The sequence below is a fragment of the Myxocyprinus asiaticus genome, chromosome 26 (assembly GCF_019703515.2).
Source record: "Myxocyprinus asiaticus isolate MX2 ecotype Aquarium Trade chromosome 26, UBuf_Myxa_2, whole genome shotgun sequence".
Taxonomy (NCBI): domain Eukaryota; kingdom Metazoa; phylum Chordata; class Actinopteri; order Cypriniformes; family Catostomidae; genus Myxocyprinus; species Myxocyprinus asiaticus.
The window spans coordinates 2,266,251-2,280,985 of record NC_059369.1 but is presented as its reverse complement, the minus strand read 5'-3'; the positions used below and the strand labels follow the sequence as shown (position 1 = coordinate 2,280,985).

Sequence of the window (14,735 nt, the reverse complement as noted above, 5' to 3'; positions counted from 1 at the left end):
CTTCTAGCCGGACTGCAATGCACCTCACTGACCACCCTCTGCATCATCATAGGGTGGACTACACTCTCTTAAACTGGAATACATAGACCAGTTGTTCCCTATCCTGTTCCTGGAGCCCCCCCCCCCCCAACACTACACATTTTGATCAAACACACCTGATTCAACTCATCAGTTAATTAGTGGAGACCAAGACCTGAATTGCGTGTGTCAGAAAAGGGAGATATACAAAATATGCAGTGTTGGCCTCCAGGAACAGGGTTGGGAACCACTGACATAGACAATAAATAAATGCCAACTAAAACCTTCATCAGCCAAATAACAAAGGACAATGCATCTATGTGCACTTCTGCAGTCAATTTAAGATAATCTTCAAAGCCTTTTAGTCATTAATCTTTCAGTTGATTAAGTTAACATTGGCTACCAAAATCTACTCAGTTTACTAATTTAAACCATGACTTACAGTACATGTAGATAACTGATCGGCATTATATTCATGCTGCCAGAGGGGAACTGGCTCCCCCCAAGGTTAATTTTCTCCATTAACTAACATCTTATGGAGTTTTGTGTCTAAAGACAAATAATATTTTAAGGCATAATCAACAATCATGTTTTTCATCAACATCATCACAATGATGATTTTAAGACTTTACAGATATTACAGCTTCATTTTCTGTTACAGAATCATTTTCTGTAAAGCTGCTTTGAAACAATGTGTGTTGAGAAAAGTGCTATACTAATAAAAATTACTTGACTTAACTATTGTGACCATTGTGATTACATCTTCCATGCTTAAACGTACATGTACATTGCCTACCATATTAATGAAACATGAAACAGGCTAAGCTGTTACTAGTTAAGCAAATGGTGCAGCTCACCTTGATCCAGTGGATCTGGATCCTGAGTCGAAAGACCCTTCCTGTTTCGGAAATCTATCTTTGTTCATTTGCTGTAGTTTGGAGCTGAGCTCACTGATCACATCGGCTTTACGATGTGGGTTGGATAAGGGATTCTGGAGCTCATGGGGTTCCTCCCACAGTTTAGAGTCTCGATGAGCCAGTGTTTTGTGAGGCTCAGGTTGTGGTACACAACCCAGAGGTGGTGGAGGGGCTGGCGGTAGCTGTCTGAAGGACTCTATGCTCTCCTTTATCAACGTGTCTCTGTAAAGAGCATTGCTTTTGTTGATTATAGACTTTTTTGGCTTTTGTGGAACAGGCGGTCGGGCCACCGAAAGAGTCTGTTTGTTTGTATAGACTACACATGTGTCCAGGGCCTCAGTTACCTCTGATGAAAGAGCAGAGATACTGGACACTGTAGAAATTGTACTGGTGGCCTCAAAGTGAGGATCCCCACTGCTTCGACTGTCTACTTCCTCAATGCTTAAATCTGTGACCAGCTCAAACCTCTCTGGAGGTGGTGGAAGATAGCTGTGAGAAAGCATGCAATTTATGAGACCTGAAAGACACTTGGACTCAGCAACGCCAGACATGGAGGCATTGGAGTGATAAAGAGGTAAAGGACCTCCTGTTATACTATTCTTTTTCTGGTTCAGAATCTCTGCTAGATGATCCTCAGGAATATCAATGCTATTGGCAAACTCCAGAGGTGGCGGTAAGGGTTCTGCCAAGTCCAACTCCTCCTCAATATCCAATAAGGTCAATGGGGGAGGAGGTATGCAGAAGGGAAACTTGACAGGCTCCTCCACTGAGGTGGAAAAGGTGACATTCCTTGAATGAGACAGGGGAGGTGGCTCAGAGTTGGGGGCTGGGAGTTTTGCATTTTCTCTGTCCAAAGTAAGTGACTCTGCTTGCTTTAACCCATCAGACTGACTGTTCAAATTTGCTTTGGTCTTATCCACTGTGTGGAACATGAGAAGCCCTGCTGACTTCTGTTGCATTGTGTTACGGATGTTCTTCATCTGCTCGGGGTGACTACATTTGTTTGCTTTCTCTGTGTCGTGATTGGACTCTGTTGGTTGTCTAAACAAACCACCACATTCGTTTTGTTGATCTACTGTAGCTGCTGCAGCGAAGTTGGCTTCAATACTGGACCGTAGCTTGGTGTCTATGAAGAGTGGCTGGTTTAGGTCTGCTTTGTGAGCTGGAGGAAGAGGGGGTTGAACTTGCTCATTCATAGCTCTATCACTGGCAGCTGGACCCAGAGCTAAGTTGTCCTGCATCTTTCCTGTCACTGGGTGTTTACTGAAACCTCGATCATTGAGACTGTATGTTTTTGATGCAGGAAGGCTGATGGGACCTGTCACGTTGTGACAGCTCTCTGTGTGTGTAATAAGGGGCTCATTTCTTAGTTCAGAGATATTAAAGTCAGTTGTGTTGCCCCCACCTCCACTTTGTTGGACTCCTAATACAGTTGTGGGTGGAGACAAAACCTTTTGTAAACTCTTATCATTACCAATCATGCCTTCATCTATGGACATAGTTTGTCGCAAATGGGGGGTTGGGACAGATGAGTCTTTGTCTCCAAGATCCATTGACAAGAGGGCTGGAGAGTTCCTGCATACTTTAAGTCGCTTCTCCCGGTCACGTACTGCTCCTGCAATTGCAGCTGAAAAGAGGTTGCTCACCACAAGACTGTCCTCAGGGCAAAGTTGGGCTGGTTGGTCAGAGGTGGTAGTCTCAATTTCTATGCTACTCCCTTGGCTGCTTTTGCCACTACTGCTAGTTGAAGGCTCTTTCACAATAATTGTCGGTATCAAGATTGAGCAGGTTTTCTCTGGGCTATCCTCAACATTAGGCTGCTTTACCAGCACACCCTTCCTGCGGGCTGGTTTTGCTGGGACATACAAAGGTTTGGTACCTACTTCTGAGTATGGGTTCTCTGGGACAGAGGCCTTGTTATGTGCACACATGTTTTGCTGCATTACTGAAGCATTCTGAAAGTCATATTGTTCAGAGTTCTGCCGGTGGTACCCTAGCTGCTCTCTGTACAGAGTATGCCCCTTGCCTGTTGAGGTCTGTGTGTAAATGGAGTGGTTGGGCTCATATCTTTGTTTAATGAGAGCACTGATGTTGTTAGGTGGGGATGGAGGAGAGATGCCTGGAGGTGGGGGAATATCCTCAGATATATCAGGCATAGAGAGGCTTCTGGTAAACTTGGGCAGTGGAGGTATCAAGAATGTCTTCTCATCTTCTGCAATTCATTGGAAAACAATCATGTAACATGTTAGTCTGACAAACTATGTAAGTTGAGGGCAAGACCAAATTTGGTGCCACAGTAAGAAAAGAGGTTTCCATAGATCTAACTGATCTGTGTTATTACATTGACACACTTTAATATTTTCAACTATAGACTGTTAATCTGAAAGGGGAAGGCAGCATGCAGATGTTTACCAATGGGTTTTTGTCTTCTCATGGTGCCTTTTGGCACACCAATGTAGCTCCCATGGGATCTTCCAGGAACAGTATGGGGAACTACAGTTACTCCCTGCTTTTCCATGGTCTGCAATCACATATATATTGTTTAGAGCTCAAAATGCACATATAAATAGTTTTTATATATAATTATATATCATGTTTATAATAAAAACATTTGTGCTCAAGGTTAGTTTTAGGATTCAAGATGACTTCAAGAGACAAAAGGTGCAACTCACATTAAAATCCACAGATTTTGTGGGGCTGGGCTTGATTGAGGGAACTTTGTCCACTGTGGCTTTATCATGCCTTGGCTTCTGTGACTGCACCGTCTCACCCACTTTATCTGTAAAGGTCAGTATTATCTACCTAAGTGTCGAGTAATTACTAACACAGTTAATAAACAGTCATCCGTTCTCCAAACTGCAACAATACCACAATTGACTAAGTATTATAAAGGGTAAAAAAGAAACAAGCCAAACAAAGCCAAGCAAGCTCTATAGTGAATAATTAGTGGTGCTTGCTAATAAAGCAAAAATTCAAAAGAACATTATTTAAAAGACATTTTATTGTAGTCTTGTTAATGATCACTTTTAATGGTATACAAACTTTAATACAATTTTAAACAATTTAACTAAAAGTTGAATCTTCTTAGTGCCTGCATTTTTGTATATAACAGAGAACATTTTCAGAACCAATGTAGAGTACTATGGCTAAATGTTGTGGCTGTCTGAAGATAGGAGCGACTCATCCAGAAACTTGGCCTGATCCCAGAGAGTTCTTCAACCTCTTTCCCAGTTTTAAGCAATTGTGAAAATATAGGCAACAAAAGATCTTATATTAAAACTAATGGATATCTTCATCTTGCTATTTTTCACAAAGTAAGCAATTCTATTGCAAATACCTCATTTAAATATATGTTTTTGTCGCTGCTGGATTCCAAAGCAAGGATAAAGCAGTGTTAGCATAGTCACAGAATGTGAAGAAACTACATCAACTTTTCAACACCTTCTATTAAAGGATTTAGCTCTGTCACTGCTTACATCAAGAGTCAAAAACAATTCTTCAAGAAAATGTTAGTGGAACAAGGAATCCACTCAAGCTTACTTGCCAGAGCTCTGATTCTTTAACACTTTGTCCTGACCCTTATTTACTTAATTTGGGATGAAATACTGAATAGAGACATTTAAGAAGTGTTCAAATTGACTTAAAGTGTCTACAGATCTGGTGGCGGCCCTACGGTCATCATACATAAAGCATTTACGGTGGGGACTGGTGGGACATGTCATTACCATTTTTGCTGTGGTCTGTTTTGAAATAGCTTGCATCAGGGATGTTTCTAACACAAAGGAAACATCTCCAGTTCTTGAGCAGGAGTTTCCATTTGTTGTACGTTATAATGAGTGATTTTGAAATTGAAAAGTGTCATTGGATAGTATGTACCATACTACATGCTCCACTTTGCTGCAGCTCGCTATCCGTTCCAGTAAAATAAAAACAAGCAAACAAATGTATCCTCACTCATGATATTCATCCAGTGACTCATAGATGCAATCTTGGTTTGTATAAAATAAAAAATTAGATTGTAAAAAGTACCATTGTGTTACCATGGCTTTTGGACATGTCATTAAAGTACCAAAAGTACCAAAACATTACCATAGTATTATTATCGGCTACAGTCACTATAACATGTTACAGCAGGCTAATTTTTTTTAAGGTACATTTGAGAACCTTCAACTAGTGCTGTGTCATTAAAAAAGTCTCATAGTGATCCTCTGCAACCCATAGTTACATGAATGCTACACAATATATTCAATAAAATGTAAAAATGCTGCTCCAAAGTCACCAGAAATGAAGCTTCAGTGATGTTTTTGAAAGAAAAAAAAATCCTGGGGGAACATATCCCCTTATATGCATCTTTTTGCAACCTGGCACTCACATCTATCATCACAAATAGATCTACAAATTGCCTAGATAGTGTGAAGATGTGAAAGCATTTTAATAATGATTTGAAAATAAAAAACATTTTTATTATTTCTATATCAACTCGTTTGCATGCTGTATGTTTACATATTGTCTGATTGGGGGCTCTTTGAAATGTGCCTTTTACTCCGGGGAGCCTTTAGACCAGTTGTACCCTAATAGTAATGCTTACCTAATTGTTCCATTTCCAATGCCATGGATTTAGTGCGCGTTGACAGTGCAGTTGTTGGTGCTCTCTTTGGAGGAGGAGGAGCTACATCAACACAGGATATGTCTGTCAGTATACTATTTATCCACCATCACAAGTGCTTCCACATAACCTCACTGTATGAGCAAGACCAGTGCTTGACCCTGTCTGAAATGCTGTATTGCTTATACTGTTGTGCTCGACTAAATTTCAGGGCTCTTCCATTACGTGTAATTAATTGAAGTGTTGTGTGATTCCTCTAGAGGCTACTGGTACCTTTTTTACGGGCTTTGTAATCTGGGTCGACACTCCTGCTCACTGTCACTACCTTAATAACGAGGCAGTTTCCTCCCTGTCTGATCATGTTCACGACCTGCCGGTGACCCACCTTCACCACATTTTCATGATTTACCTGTAAAACAAATTCAAACATACACTGTGATCAGGACGTGATGTAGGGGCAGGGTTCGGTTGGAATACAGTGTTTTGTCTTCAGGATTTTGTATTCAGGATCCAAAATTGAACTGTGTTCAACCCTGTATTCAGTTACATTTTCAAAAACCCATATTTATAATAGTTACTTTTTAAAATTTTGTTAGACTACTTGAAATTCTTCTCTCATAATTACCACAAAATAAGGTAGATGTGAAAGAAAAAAAATCTCTTGGCAAAAAAAAAAATTAAAAACAATTGGACAGCAGACACCAAAAGTTTTAATGATAGACACTGGAGAATGAAAATACAATGATTTAGACGTACAATATAGTGATTCCGGGATTCAATATCTGGCAACCGTAGCTGTGTGCCTCTGGTGTCAAAACAATTAGAGGGGATGATACATCATTTTCCGTTACTGCAATCAGACGTGGCCCGTCCATATGGGCAGAGCCCCACCTAAATATTCATCCATTTGAACACATAGATCCATACTTTAAATTGCAAATATGTAATTTGTTAACCCGTAATGTGTTTGAAATGCTGACATATGTATTTAAAAGCAGGCCTAGTATAAGTTTGTAACAGGGTTAAAATGGGAAAAGAGGAGGCGGGAACCGGACGAACCATCAAAGTAATATTTAATGAAAATTAAAACAAAGACAAAGCACAAAGCACACATGGCAGCTGCTTGTGGCTCTCTCTCTCCTGAACTGCTGCATCCAGCTGCCTTTATCCCTCTCCTCGGCTGATTAGCCCGTTTGGGGGCTGGGTGTGTGTAGTCACGGCCTTGCCCCGTCCTCCTCCTCGTCACAAAGATTTTATTCTATAAAAACCTAATTTAGCTGAAACCTCCATAACACTTTATTTGATATAGATCTAAAGGCCTGAGTATACTTCAGTTGTCCACATTGCTGATCGCTCTGCGTACAGTATGCGTGATGCAAATTTAGTCATCAGCACAGTCCGCGCGACTCAGATTTTCTCGACCCACGGACACGGCCCATGTTTGTGTGCATGTACCGGCCACTGAGACTCATTGGGGCAGAAATAAATGTGCCCACAACGAAGTGCCAAACCAAAGGTAAGTTTAGCATTAGTGCATGCCAGCAGTGTGACAGATTGCGAACATGGCGAGCGCTATCGTTGAATGCGTGTATAACAGTGTGTCGTTTCTATTGCAAAATCAAGACAAATTGGCCATCAAACAACTTGGTCCTAACAAGCAAGCAAGATCTGCCCCGCCTATATCTGTGGTCATGAGCCGCTTATGATTGCAATTGATGTCTAAATACATTTATGTGGCAACAGGTGCAGCTTCTTTGCCAAATTTTGCAGTGTAAAGACTAGAGCCAAGTAAAAATGTAAAATTATAAAAGAAACAGATGGTGACGGAGAGCAACAGAAACGTCATGGTTACTGGTGTAACCTCTGTTCCCTGATGGAGGGAACGAGACGTTGGTGTCGATGTAGTGACAATAGGGGTCACTCTTGGGAGCCCGAGACACCTCTGGTCTTTGATAAAAGGCCAATGAAAATTGGCAAGTGGTATTTGCGTGCCACTCCCCCGAACATACGGGTATAAAAGGAGCTGGTATGCAACCACTCATTCAGGTTTTACGCTGAGGAGCCGATATAAGGTCCGGACATTTCAGCGGGTAGTTCAGCATTGTGGCAGGAGGGACCAACGTCTCGTTCCCTCCTTCAGGAAACGGAGGTTACACAAGTAACCATGACATTCCCTATCTGTCACTCACTCGACGTTGGTGTCAATGTAGTGACACTAGGGGTCCCTATACAAAAAGCCACAAGGCTGAACTGTGTTACGTGAACTGGCGGTGTGTGGCGGACAGACTTGCTGTATGCCTCATAGCCAGCACACCAGGTTGACACGTAACCTCCCCCAACACAGTTATGAGTGTCGAACGGCCCCTTTTGGGGACAAGTCGACTACCCAAAGATAGAGACAAGCTTAACCCAGTCGTGGCCTCTTTTCCCCTTCTCTTTTTCCACTCCCTAAAAGAGAAGGGGGATTATCCGACTGGGCTGCCAGGTCTAGTCGGGGGGTGTCCCTCCCAAGGGGAGGACACCGCGGAGACCACACCTCGCCCCAAGAGAGGGGGGGATATTTAAGTGGAAGAATACGTCACATGGTCTTTCCAACCATGTGGAGAGCCTTCAAGGTAGATCCTGCCCAATGGGGGAGGAGTTACTACAACATGGAGACTGGGGCAGAGGGGCTCTGCCCAAGGAAGTCAACCAGGGAACAAATTTTGTGAACACTACTGGGAATTAACAGCGCATGTCTTCAGCTCAAAAGGAGGTGGAAGGTGCTATGTGCAAGGGATACACCCGGCCGGCTATCCTGGGCTTATCCGCTTAAGTTGCGTGTCACTACCTGGGACGAAACCGACTCCACCCGGAGTTTGTAGAACCTTGCAAAGGTGTTGGGTGTTGCCCAGCCCGCTGCTCTGCAAATGTCTGTTAGAGAGGCACCTCTGGCCTAGGCCCAAGAAGCCGCTACACCACGGGTAGAATGGGCTCGTAGCCCTACCGGGGGCGGCATGTTTTGGGCAAGATATGCCATAATTATGGCGTCAATGAGCCAGTGGGCGATCATCTGCTTGGAGACAGCGCTTCCTTTCCGCTGTGCACCAAAAGCAGACAAAGAGCTGCTCAGAAATTCTAAAGCTCTGCGTGCGATCCAAATAGATGCGTAAAGCATGCACCGGACACAGCGACGACAGGGCTGGGTCTGCCTCCTCCTGGGGCAGCACTTGCAGGTTCACCACCTAGTCCCTAAAGGGGTGGTGGGAACCTTGGGCACATAGCCTGGTCAGGGTCTCAGGATCACGTGAGAGTAACCTGGACCGAACTCCAGGCACGTTTCGCTGACAGTGAAACGCTTGCAGGTCACCTACCCTCTTGATGGAAGTGAGCGCAGTCAGGAGGGCAGTCTTCAAGGAGAGTGCCTTAAGCTCGACTGACTGCAAAGGCTCAAAGGGGGCTCTCTGTAGACCCTGAAGAACTACAGAGGTCCGCTGAGGGAACGAGGCGTGGCCTGGTGGGATTCAGCCTCCTGGTGCCTCTTAGGAACCTGATGATCAGATCATGCTTCCCTAAGGACTTAACGTCGACTGCGTCGTGGTGTGCTGCTATGGCAGCAATGTACACCTTCAAGGTGGAAGGGGACAGCCTCCCTTCCAACCTCTCTTGCAGGAAGGAAAGCACTGATCTGACTGCGCATCTCTGGGGGTCTTCCCGACGGGAAGAACACCACTTAGCGAACAGACGCCACTAAAAGGCATACAGGCACCTCGTAGAGGGAGCCCTAGCCTGAGTGATCATGTCTACCATCGCAGGTGGGAGACAGCTTAGGTATTCCGCGCCCCGTCCAGGGGCCAGACATGGAGATTCCAGAGGTCTGGGCCCGGGTGCCGGATGGTGCCCCTTCCCTGAGAAAGAAGGTCCTTCCTCAGGGGAATTTTGCCAGGGGGGGAGCTGTCGCGAGGAGCGTGAGGTCCGAGCACCACGTCTGGGCGGGCCAGTAGGGTGCTTACCAGGACGACCTTCTCTTCGTCCTCCCTGACCTTGCACAGGGTCTGTGCAAGCAGGCTCACTGGGGGAAAATGCATATTTGCGAATGCCAGGGGGCCAGCTGTGTGCCAGCACGTCTATGCCGAGGGAGGCCTCGGTCAGGGCATACCAGAGCGGGCAGTGGGGAGGATTCTTGGGAGGCGAACAGGTGCACCTGTGCCTGTCGAATTGACTCCAAATCAGCTGGACCACCTGAAGGTGGAGTCTCCACTCTCCCCTGAGGGTAACCTGTTGTGACAGCGCATCCGCCGTAGTGTTGAGGTTGCCCGGGATGTGAGTGGCTTGCAGCAACTTGAGGTGCTGCTGACTCCAGAGGAGGAGACGGCGGGCGAGTTGTGACATACAACGAGAGCGCAAACCACCTTGGTGGTTGACATATGCTACCATTGTCGTGTTGTCTGTCTGAACTAACACGTGCTTGCCCTGGATCAACGGCCGAAACCTCCGCAGGGCGAGCAGACTTGCCAACAACTCGAGGCAGTTGATGTGCCAACGCAGACGCGGACCCGTCCAGAGGCCAGTGGCTGCGTGCCCGTTGCAAACGGCGCCCCAGCCCATTTTGGAGGCATCTGTCGTGACCACGACGCGCCTGGGGACCAGTTCTAGAGAAACACCTGCTTGTAGAAACGAGAGGTCGGTCCAAGGGCTGAAAAGATGGTGACAGACCGACGTAATGGCCACGCGGTGTCCCGTGGTGCCATGCCCATCTCGGGACTCGAGTCTGGAGCCAGTGCTGAAGCGGCCTCATATGCATCAACCCTATGCGGGGTGGCCACCGCCGAGGATGCCATATGCCCCAAGAGCCTCTGAAAAAGTTTCAGTGGAACCGCTGTTTTCTGTTGAATGCCTTCAAACAGGCCAGCACCGACTGGGCACGATCGTTCGTAAGGCGCACTGTCAAGGAGACTGAGTCCAACTCCAAACCGAGAAAAGAGATGCTCTGAACCAGGAGGAGCTTGCTCTTTTCCCAGTTGACCCGAAGCCCTAGTCGGCTGAGATGTGAGAGCACCAGGTCACTGTGTGCGCACAACACGTCTCGAGAGTGAGCTAAGATTAGCCAGTCGTCGAGATAGTTGAGAATGCGAATGCCCACCTCCCTTAACGGGGCAAGGGCAGCCTCTGCGATCTTCGTAAAGACGCGAGGAGACAGGGACAGGCCGAAAGGGAGGACTTTGTACTGATACGCCTGACCCTCGAATGCGAACCGCAGGAAGGGTCTGTGTCGAGGAAGGATCAAGACGTGAAAGAGGTGAATGAACGCAGAGGTGAATGAACAGTAGTATTCAGCACAGTGAGCATGACCGTTCGGCTCCGAAGAGAAAATCTGAATAAGTGGTTGCATACCAGCTCCTTTTATACCCGTATGTTCAGGGGAGTGGCATGCAAATACCACTCGCCAATTTTCATTGGCCTTTTATCAAAGACCAGAGGTGTCTCGGGCTCCCAAGAGTGACCCCTAGTGTCACTACATCGACACCAACGTCGAGTAAGTGACAGATAGGGAACACGATTTTCGATACTTAACTCCTGTCAACTTGACAGAGTGTTTTAAAATGCACTGTTCAAGGGCCGTTCTTGTCGACCCCGTTCTTGTGCTAAAAAAGCTAGACACAGCGGAACATGTATAACAGCACTTTTAAAATTTGACGATCTTTTCACCTTACATAGCGTCTAAAAACACAGCATTGAAAAAACTGCTGGATGTCTGTCTAGCACGTTTACATAGCAGACTAGGGCTGTCACAATTATGAAATTTGGCTGACGATTAATTGTCAAACAAATATTTGAGATTCTGACGATTAATTTTCTGTTTTAGGGCTTTCATGATTATGATTAATTGTCATATAAATTGTCATACTTCTTAAAGGTGCTTTTTGTAATTTTTTTACTGTACTAAATCATAAAATGACCATAATATGTCATTAGAGAATTAGGAAACATGCCAAGTTGAAATACTGGCTTCTCCGATAACAATGCTACAGCCAGTATATTCTACTTTGAAGTTTCCATTCCAGGCCGGAATTTCTGTTTATGTTTTGGTCTGTGTGATCCTGCCCACTGCCCACTCACCAATAGTATTTCGACACTGCCGGGTTGCCAGATTTGAACAAGTTTGCAGGCAAACAATACTGTGTGCTGCATGGAAGCCAGCAAACGAACTGGATCAGAGATAACAGATTCCACCCGACCTAAAAAAGCCTCGCCATCCATCTAAAAATCACCATGACAAGATGCATAGCAAAACAAGGATAAATATTGGAGATGCCTTTGGAAGATGGAGACAGCTTAAAGCCCAGAAATCCATTAAAACAGATGCTGAGTTGGCTAAATTGCATGTCAACATTCTGGCAACCCGCATGAGCTTCAAGTCTGGGGCGGGGCAGACAACTCTCCAATATTTTGAATTTGGACTACAGTACCCATTTCAAACGCTTGTTGTCAATCTTATATATAGAATCTTTAAGGTGTATGTGTGCTTCATATACATAAATAAGTCATTTATTCATATTTAACTTTTACATGATTTCCTTTAAGGCTTTTGAAGGGATGGATTTACCCGTCTCTTCAGTCTTATGATGAATTGAATACATTCAAAAGTAATTGTTATAATCAAAAGGTAATGAAAGAATTTTTAATCATGTGCATTTATTCATTTATGTTACAGGTCATTTTTGTATTTATTAAAAAAAAATTTTTTAAATTAATTTCTGATATGAATAGATTCTTTGCATTCATCACTAAAAGTATATTTCTGCCTAACTTGCTCTGTTGCGTTTGGACGTATTGTTCTATTTAGTTCCAGCTGGATAAGGCCTTTGTCCCATCTGGTCTCAATCATCCTTGAGAAATAAGATAGCCTATGTTGTGTTCTGTCTATTGGTGTAATTTCAGGAATTGTTTGGAGTTCTGAGAATCATGTGACTAAGTCAGAGGAGCCAGTGTATCTAAAGAGAAGACTCATTTCTGAACCATTTCTGCTTACCAACTTCACTTAGTGTCTTAAAAATATAATCTTTGAATGATTGCATTCACATAGTTAAACAGAATGTCAAGTTTGTAAGATTTCTAGAATACTCTGTACATTTCACCCAGGGGTGGATCTACCGGGGGGGCTACCCTAAGAATGGTAAATGCCACCCTTAGAAAAGACAAAGCCACCCCATCTGCCACCTCAGTATAAGTATACAAATGTATAAAATATAAATGTAAGATGTTGACATTGTGTAGGGTTTTATTCATGTCAAACTGCCTCAACTCTCACCGGATGCACAAATGACTGATACTACACTACACAGACTGATAGTGTGATAGATTACAGCGGCAGCCAATCACATGAAAGTATATCAGTGGTCAATTGCATGATAGGTTAAAGAAGCGGCCAATGGCGTAATGGGTTACAGCAGCAGCCAATCGCATACTTGCTGCTGCAGCGCATGTGCAGTGTTTGGGTACTCGCAGGCTTAGGTTTTTTGATCTTATTTCCTCAACCACAACAACAATATCGCAATATGGACAAATACATGGAGAAAAAAGAGGTAAGAGATTCATTTCTCATTTTTTCCCCCAAAGTCTTCACTGAATGATTATTCGATATATTGCCATCAGTTGAGACATATCCTCATCACTTTCTGCATGTAATGTACAGTCACTCGGTTGTTACCGTAAAATAATCCCAGACAGGGTTATCAGGACCCAGGCACGAAGCGGAGGGGTCTTGAATTTGTTTATATAGTGTGTTAGTCCTTGGCAGTTTGTCCGATCAGAATCAAACCAGTGCAAAAAGATTCACTGGAGTCCCAATATCAATAGTTATCCCAAAAAAAGTTGAACTTTCGATTCATCGTCACAAAGGTATGCCAATAAGTATTACTTATTATTTTTACTTGGCCTTCATTCAAATTGTATTGATGGTTTGACCTACATTTGAAACATAGATCCAATTCTACATCGAAGCAAGTAAAAGGTTAAAAAAAGAAAAGTCCTTCAAAGTGGCGAGTCGTGTAAATACACACTTTGGTTCAAACATTGAGATTAATGTCAAAACAGGCCAAATTAAAATGAATTCACCCAATATTTCAAGAAGTTTTCATTTGGATGCATACTAGACACCCTTGCCCTTGTGTATTTGCAAAGAAAACTGTAAAGCCCATCTCTTTCATTTATACTCGCCAAGCACCAAATGCAAGTAAAACTTTTCTTCGAAAGGTGAATAAAATGGAATTACTCACCAGTTGACTGGTAATGTTATTAGAAACTGCAACATAATACAATTTGTTGCATTTTTTTTATCATTAACAATTTTTTCTTGATTCCAAACTCAAATTAAACACAAACAGCACATGAAAACACAGAATCTACCTTTTATCAATATATAAAAGTTTCCCCTCCCTCCCTCCCTCCCTCCCGTCACCCAACATACATCCCAGTGGTCAGACAATGAATAACAACAGACACACATATAAACAGACAGTTCAAAGAAAATACTCGATGATATAAAAAATTTACCAACAAAAAAGAAAAAGGGTTCTACATATTAATTAATTATATATATTTAATCTAAACTGTCCCTCTCCACTGTTCCTCCCTGGCAACACTCTAGGAAGGCCAAATGAGTGCCCCACTTCTTGCCATAAGCATCCAAGCTGCCCAGCCGTCTATGCAACATCCTTTTAAAAGCCACCACTTTGCCCAACTCGGTGCGCCGACTTCTATCCCCCCAAGAATCACTTTCCTGCTGATCATCACGCTGGTAAGGACCCAGTTTTTTATGTGATTGTCCCCTACGTTAATACCCGCCCCATCACCCAAAATACAAAGTCTGGGGCAAAATAAAATCTGAGTGCTCAAGACCTCACAGATACAATTCTGAACCCTTGACCAAAACTCTTGAATCTTAGTACAGAACCAAAAAACCTGGGCTATGTCCCCATCATCCAACTGGCATCACAAGCAAGTATATGTGTTCTTAAGGCCAAGACTATACAATCTAGAGGGAGTCCAATAAAAATGATGCAGAATCTTAAATTGAACGAGGCGCACCCTTGCATCCCTAGATATAGACTTGACATTTTTAAAAATCCTACCCCATTCCTCATCCTCCAGTGCTAAATTCAAGTCTCTCTCCCATAACTTCTTAAGAGATGTTAAAACCCCGTCCCCTAGAC

General features: G+C 43.7%; 1 protein-coding gene across 1 annotated transcript in view; it reads right to left on the bottom strand.

The window, feature by feature from the left end:
• The window catches only part of shank2a (SH3 and multiple ankyrin repeat domains 2a), a 272,504-nt gene that overhangs the window by 40,793 nt on the left and 216,976 nt on the right, over window positions 1-14,735 (bottom strand). The window contains exons 4-8 of the mRNA XM_051656205.1: window positions 5,815-5,950; window positions 5,524-5,604; window positions 3,608-3,714; window positions 3,344-3,456; window positions 876-3,152 (exon numbers count right to left, since the gene is read on the bottom strand). Coding sequence (XP_051512165.1) covers window positions 876-3,152; window positions 3,344-3,456; window positions 3,608-3,714; window positions 5,524-5,604; window positions 5,815-5,950 — 2,714 coding nt within the window. The remainder of the gene's footprint in view (window positions 1-875; window positions 3,153-3,343; window positions 3,457-3,607; window positions 3,715-5,523; window positions 5,605-5,814; window positions 5,951-14,735) is intronic.